The following is a 7170-nucleotide window of genomic DNA, read 5'->3' as shown; positions in this document are numbered from 1 at the left end:
ACTTAGCGGTTTAAAGGCCTGTTGCACATGCTAAGTGCAATGAGGATGCATACGAAAGTGAGTCAGAATTCGATTTTGATTATATGATTTAAGTTTCTGTAATATGTACCGTCAACTTTGAAACCAATAAATTCAGTTAAACTGTATTTATACTTTCTACTCAAAAAATAAATACATTCAGAAATTCGATGTACATTGTCAGTGAATAATTATTATTCAAAAAATATTCGTTAGACGTAGAGTTCGAAAAACATGGTCGTTGCTCAACCTATTACATATACCCCCCCCCCCCCCCCAATCCAGTTTTAGGAAATTCATAAATCTTCACATCTAGTATACATAACCCGAAAATAATCATTTTACTCAAACTCTTCTGAAACATGCCTTCACCTTACATTAATTCTGCGAAGTATTCCTTGGAATAAATTTATCTCTCTGTCGAAGCTTAGTACTATACCACCGAAGATGGGTCACGAACGCATGATGAATGGTTGTCCCGTTCAAAGTTATTGGATTACTATATATGAGAATTTCAGCACCGAAACTAGTAATCCAAACAACCATACTTCGATTGACTTGTTCGATCGACATGTTTTCATAGACAATGCAGTTCACGAAAATTCAATCATTTATTATGGAATGTCAACCGATATCGACTCAGGGGTGAAACTGATGATGAAGTTATAACGAGAGCTCTGGAGGAATGGCGTAGATGGAAAGGTTCAAATTTTCGGTATGAAGATCATTTCAACATCCTTAAGGTGATGGGTAGATTCAATCCTTTTGTGAGGCCAATTACTCCACCATATCTCAGAGACATTGTAGGCCAGTATTTAACGAACCTTGACCGCGTAGATGACGACCAATAATATGATGAAATTGATTTAGTGGGTATATGTATCTGTAAACCCTCAAGAGACATAACTCGTCCATCAGGGAAGCTTGTGGTTTGTTGCAAAGGCTAAGTGTAACCGTATTTTCGACGAAACTGAACTAAGAATAACTTATTTACTGTTGTGTTTCCAAATTTCAAACAGTGTACTCTCTTGTGTTCAATGTATAATATTTTAAAATTAAGTTATCACTTTTGGATAAACTCTAGAAGTTGAGTCTCCTCTCCGAACCTTCATATTCCGACCAGAACACGAGTTATCATTAACAATGTGAGTTATGTCGTCTGAGTGTAAACGAGGTGTAGCTTAAAAAAAGTCAAACAAATATTTAACCTCAACGTCCAATAGCTTGGTGCTCAGGTGCGACGCCTAATGGTTAGTCGTTGGGCGCCTTACCATTAGACGCTTGGAAGCATATTCTCCCAAAATATGTTGTTGAGCGCCGAACCATTGGACGCTAAAACATATTTTTGACGGCCAAACTGTTGATCACTCCTGTATTGGTTCAAGATATCATCCAAGCAAATGCTTGAACCTTATGTTGAATCAGGAAAAAGACAATGCTTTTGTAACGGTTTTTAGGCTGAATCTTGAATGACCATAGAACCCAGCCTAAGTCAACCCACAAGGTTCCCGAATGCCATTTTAGTTTCCCGTATATCATGAGCCATGTAGTTGAAGTGTGTCCATGTCTAGTGGGCCACGAGGTGGAAATAGGCGTTACAAACACGCAATAGAGTGTTTAATGGTTTACACCGAAGATTCCCAATTGGTTCTTTCAAGGACAAATTCTTGTTTGCACACGAAATATAAGAAAGTAAAACATTTTTGGTTGATGTAACGAACAGACAGAGAAGAAGAGAAGAGAGGAAAAGATGACTAAATTTACAGGTTGGAGTTGGTTGTGTTACTTAAATTTCTTCTTCTTATCACTTTCTCTTCAACTAATTCCAGGTACGTATTTCATTCTCTTCAAATTTCCCTATTTTTGTTTTGTTTTTAGATCTCTATTGTTACTTTCACCTCTGAAAACCTAATCTTCTGAATTTCTATAACATAGTTAGTGATTGTGATTTTTTGTTTGATTGGTTTGAATGTAGTGGGGGTTTGGAGATCTTTCGATCTGTGATTCAGGATTTTCATGTTTAAATTGAATTGAGCAAAAAAATAAACAAATTGGTGTGCATGAATTGGCTGTTTTTTAGGGTTTTAATTTTTGATTTTATAGTCTGGCTTGTTGTATTTGTTAGGTTTAGGAGGTGTAGTTGTTCAAATTGATAGTTGGGATGCGCTTGATTAGGTATTGGGCAGGTAATGAATGTAGGTTGTTTTTTCTAATGATGGAACTGTTGGAAACTTAATTTTTGTTCCACTACCTGGCAAGTAACTCACAGTTAGAAGTAGAATATCTGCCTTGGCACCTTTAATTTTATGTATACAACAGCTTCGCAATGGAGGTAGTTAGCATCAATTTTTTGTACTACAAATTCATGTTGGTTGCCATGCTTTTTTTTTGGTTTTGGTTTCTCCATTGCGCTCTTTAATGTAATTCTGATTAGGGTAGACTTTGCATGTATTTTGGGTTTTATTGGATAGATGGCTAGTAGAACTGCAGGGAATTTGCCAACTTAGGGAATATTGGTTATGAAACTAGAGCTACATTTGGATATTGGAAATACATATAGGCATTTAGAGGGTACTGATCATAACTCAATGGTAATTAGTATCGAGCATATCCAAGAGAATGTTGTATTCTGTAATAACCAAGAGGTGTACTCACAAGTTTAAATTGAAAAAATATGACTGCTTGATGGGAATGATAGAGCAACTATGGTTTAAATTGTAAATTATAATTAAAATGCCGAATAACAAAAAGAGATGGAAGAAATTCGAGCCATTCTTTACAATCTTTACTAGTCACTACTTGTTTTTGGCTCCAGTTACTGCTGTTGGATACTCTCTTTTTCTGAGGACAACAACTTCCTGGTGTCTCTTGAATCATCACATTCTCTACATATATGTAGACTTGGAACTAAGTTATATCAGTGAATAGATGAAGTAATCCGTAATAAGTATGGAGGGTTCACAATATGCAACAATACGTTGAAAGATGTTATCGTGTTCATACCTTCAAAAGGATAATTAATTAGGGCACCCTGAAATGAAAAAGAAAAAATGAAAAAGAATGAAGAGGTTTTCCCGCTGCAGTCTGTGAAGTTTTATGGTCCTTACTTATACAGTCTCTCTCTCCACCGTTACTTCTAGTTACTAACTTAATTTTGTCAGCTTTCTGGCTATCAGTCGTATACAGGCTATAGAGCTTTGAATATTCATACGTATGGTTCACCTGCAAATCTATTCTCTATAGCCTCTATACGACTGATCTGAAAGGAAGTTGTCGAGATAAAGAAAGTAACTAAAAGTAAACGATGGATAATAATATTTGGTACCCTATATTATATACTCACCTAATTCGGGTTCCAAACCGTTCTGCCCGCGAGAATCTGAATAAATAATTTCCCTGTTTTTTAGATACCCAATGGGTACCCCGATACAATGGATTCCGGTGCAGACCCTGAACCCTGATAGTTTTCAGCATCCTGCAGAGTCTGTCTATTCATTTGTTTCATTAGGAAAAATTGGCTACTGAGTGGGAGGGGGTGTTCTGTACCATTTAGTTTCCTTAGAGAAGGCGCTTTTCGCCTATTGAAGAGGAGACATAATCTGCTTCGGCTCTAATGAGATCAAGGACAACCTAAACATTTTCATATAAGATTCCTGTATGTATTGGTCTTACATCTTTTATATCATGTGCGTCTTATTTTACTGGAATCTTCTATGTGTGCAAGTATTTGCTGGGATTTTCTGAATTCAAACTACTTCCTCTTGTTTTTCAGGTTTGGCGAGTGACCCGTCAAGTTCCAAAGATGGGGCGAAAGCAGAGGGTCATGCTTCTTCTAGCAAAAACACAGGCGTCACAGTTCTTTTCGTCTTCGTTGGGTTGGTGGCAGCTGTAGTACTTGGGGTGTTCCTGTTCAAGATGTGGCAAAAGAAAAAGAGAGCAGAACAACATGCCCGTCTTTTAAGGCTGTTTGAAGAGGACGACGAGCTTGAGCTTGAACTAGGGCTTCGGGATTGAGATTTATTCATATTCATTAAATGTAATTTTAGGTATGTGCAAACTGTATGTAAACTTTCAGTAGCTATGCATTTTTTTTCTTTGTGCAACATTAGATCTAAGGTCTCGAGGTCATCAAGAAGTTACATGTAATTCCGATCATTAAAAAAACCACATGTAATCTTTTCTGATTCATCTCAAATATAATCACATAATTGAATTTTGTAGTTGTCAATTGAAATTTTAATAAGCTTTTTCTTTCTTTTTCCCTACAAAAGTTGTGCAATGAGTAGGGGTAAATCAGTTACAGAAAGAAGAAAGTTTCTGTCTATATTATTGCGGGTGAGGCTCTATTAAGGAGGATATTATGTGCATTCTGCTGCGACAACTTAACGCAGCATATGTTGTAACTGTGAAGTTCTCAGTTTCTCTAAAATGAAAATTGGGAGACGAATTAGTCCCCTTCTTTCTTCTCCTCTTCGTAGCAATAACATCAGTTCCATTGCAGCTTCACCAATTCAATCTTTCTCAGAAGATGGCGAACGAGATCCCCGCCAAAACTCAAACTTTCTATCTTCATCTCTTCAACATTACATCCATTCAGATTATCCAACTCAAGGTCAGAAATTCCACGCCCACTTTATTAAAACAGGATACCGATTCAACACCAACATCTCCATCGGATGTTCGATGAAATGCCTAGCCCAACTGTCTCTTCTTTTAATTCCATGATTGCAGCTTATGTTAAGCAAAACCAACTTGAGGAATCAATGAGTTTAATAAAAAGAATGGGTTACACTGATGAAAAACCTGATGGGTATACATTTTCGATGATTTTAAAGTTAGCTACAACAGGTACATTTATATCGACGGATTTAGCTAAGGAGGTTCATACCCAGATACTGAAATATTGTATTGAGACTGACGATATTCTTTCTACAGCGCTTATTGATTCGTACTGTAAGAAGGGGGAGGTTGATTACGCAAGGAAAGTGTTCGACAAGCTGTACGAAAGAAACGTAGTTTGTTCAACTGCTATGATTACAGGGTATATGAAACAAGGATCTTTTGTAAATGCTGAAGAGATCTTTGCGGCAACAGTTGATAAAGATACAGTGGTATTTAATGCCATGATTGAGGGTTACAGTAAATCGATTAAAACTGCTGCAAAATCACTTCAAGTGTATATAGAAATGCAACGGGTGAATTTCCGGCCAACTATATCGACCTTTGTGAGTGTCCTTGGAGCTTGCTCCATATTAGCTTCACATGAAGTAGGCGAACAAGTTCAGGGTCAACTTATGAAGACTGAATTATTTTCAGACGTGAAATTGGGAAGTGCACTTATAGATATGTATTCGAAATGTGGGAAAACTGAGGAGGCACTGAGAATTTTCGATTATATGCCAGACAAGAATGTTTTCTCTTGGACTTCCATGATCGATGGATTCGGGAAGAATGGTATGGCAGACAAAGCGCTTGATCTGTTTAAGAAATTGAGAGAAGAAAATAGAATAAACCCAATTATGTTACAATTCTCAGTGCTCTTTCAGCTTGTGGACATGCTGGACGTGTCAAAGAAGGATGGGAGATTTTTGATAACATGGAGAGAGATTTCTTGATCAAACCAAGGATGGAGCATTACTCGTGTATGGTTGATTTGTTAGGTCGGGCGGGTAGTTTACAAGAGGCATTAGAATTCATAGTGGGAATGCCTGAAAAACCAAACTCTGATGTTTGGGCTGCTCTTCTTGGAGCTTCCACAATACACGGTGATGTGGAATTGGCAGATTTTGCAGCGAAGGAACTTTTCAAAATAAGCAGTAAAGAGCGGCCGGGGGCATACATGGCTCTGTCTAATACTTTTGCTGCAGCTGGGAAATGGGAGGGGGTAAGTGGAGTGAGGAAGTTGATGAAAAGCAGAGGTGTTTCTAAAGTTACTGGTTGCAGTTGGTAATGATAATGGTTTAGTCTTGGTTTCCTGTGAGCAAAGATTTTGAAGCAGCTGTTTAGGCCGAAGGTTGCTGGTTGCAGGCTTGGGTCGCTCAAACTAACTTAATCATCTAACTGAAGAACGATTTTTTGGGGATCATGGTTTTTTTGGGGACCATGGTTTTATTTTGGGTAAAGGCATTAGAAGTAATTTTAGGTCACCCCATATCTAGTTATTTATTTAATACCTAATTTACCCTCTTAATGAATTTTAGGTTATAATTAGTGAATGATTTAGTTAAAAACAATTAATGAGATTAAATTAAAAGATGGGTTTATTATTGGTTGAGTAGAATTATTGAGAGAGTAGAGTTAGAGAAGATGAAGGAGAAAAACATGGAAAATAAAAAAAAATCCAATTCACTAAGTTTAAGTATTCAAATGATGAAAACTCATCTGATTCTTCATCTCCATCCTCTCCTAGAATATTTGTTAATCTTCAAAATGATCCGTATTTGAACTGGATTTTGAACAGTTCGGTTACTTTATATGAAGAACAAGTAACCGAACTCATCTGAAGCTGTAGTTCGGTTGCCCCGTGAGATGAACAAGTAACCGAGCTCATCTGAAAGTGTAGTTCAGTTATTTGTTCCAAACACGCAGGTTACCGAACTCTCAAATAATAGAATTTCTAGAAGTTACAGCGTTATGTTCGGTTGGTCCTCAACTAACCGAACTTTGGTGTACAAAGTTCGGTTGGTTCGCAAACTGCATGCACTTTTGATCTAACCGAACTTTACGTAATATAAGAGTATATAAGTTTACAAAGTTCGGTTCTTTCGCAAACTTGAACCTAACAGCTAACCAACCGAACTCTGAGTTCGGTTTCTGCGATAAAATTGTGAAGTTACCGAACTTAACAAACAAAAAAGATGTGAAGTTCCAGCGTCTATTGGCTAAGTTCGGTTACTTTGTAGTTTTAAAAGTTTTTGCGAACAAACCGAACTCTATTGGCTAAGTTCGGTTATTTTGGAACTCAACATAGTGGCCACAACAACACAGTTCGGTTAGACTGGATTTGTTTTTTTTCGGTTCTAAGGGTGGAGTTCGGTTACTTTGTAGTTTTAAATTTTTTTTGCGAAACAACCGAACAGAGAGTTCGCTGACTTAGTTTTAAATCCAATAGAACCGAACTGTTCTTCGTGTTCTTCATTTTCAAGAAGTTCG

The 7170-nt window shown here is 37.2% G+C and overlaps 1 protein-coding gene and 1 pseudogene across 1 annotated transcript; both read left to right on the top strand.

The window, feature by feature from the left end:
- The first annotated feature begins 1672 nt into the window (after positions 1-1672).
- LOC113356530 lies at positions 1673-4246 on the top strand. Its single transcript, XM_026599689.1, has 2 exons — positions 1673-1847; positions 3791-4246. Exons 1-2 carry the CDS (start codon positions 1769-1771, stop codon positions 4030-4032), a joined length of 321 nt encoding a protein of 106 aa, XP_026455474.1. The 5' UTR covers positions 1673-1768; the 3' UTR covers positions 4033-4246.
- A 200-nt stretch (positions 4247-4446) lies between these two features.
- On the top strand, positions 4447-6126 carry LOC113359633 (annotated as a pseudogene).
- The last annotated feature ends 1044 nt before the right edge of the window (positions 6127-7170 follow it).

This window comes from Papaver somniferum, chromosome 3 (assembly GCF_003573695.1).
Source record: "Papaver somniferum cultivar HN1 chromosome 3, ASM357369v1, whole genome shotgun sequence".
In the NCBI taxonomy this organism is placed as follows: Eukaryota; Viridiplantae; Streptophyta; class Magnoliopsida; order Ranunculales; family Papaveraceae; genus Papaver; species Papaver somniferum.
Note: the sequence above shows the minus strand (reverse complement) of the source record. Positions and strands in the feature narration are given on the sequence as shown.

Excerpts from the sequence above, each read along its gene's own strand:
- LOC113356530 (XM_026599689.1), top strand. The coding sequence starts at position 1,769 with ATGACTAAATTTACAGGTTGGAGTTGGTTGTGTTACTTAAATTTCTTC. Across the intron at positions 1,848-3,790 it reads TTCTCTTCAACTAATTCCAG|GTTTGGCGAGTGACCCGTCA; the intron begins GTACGTATTTCA and ends CTTGTTTTTCAG.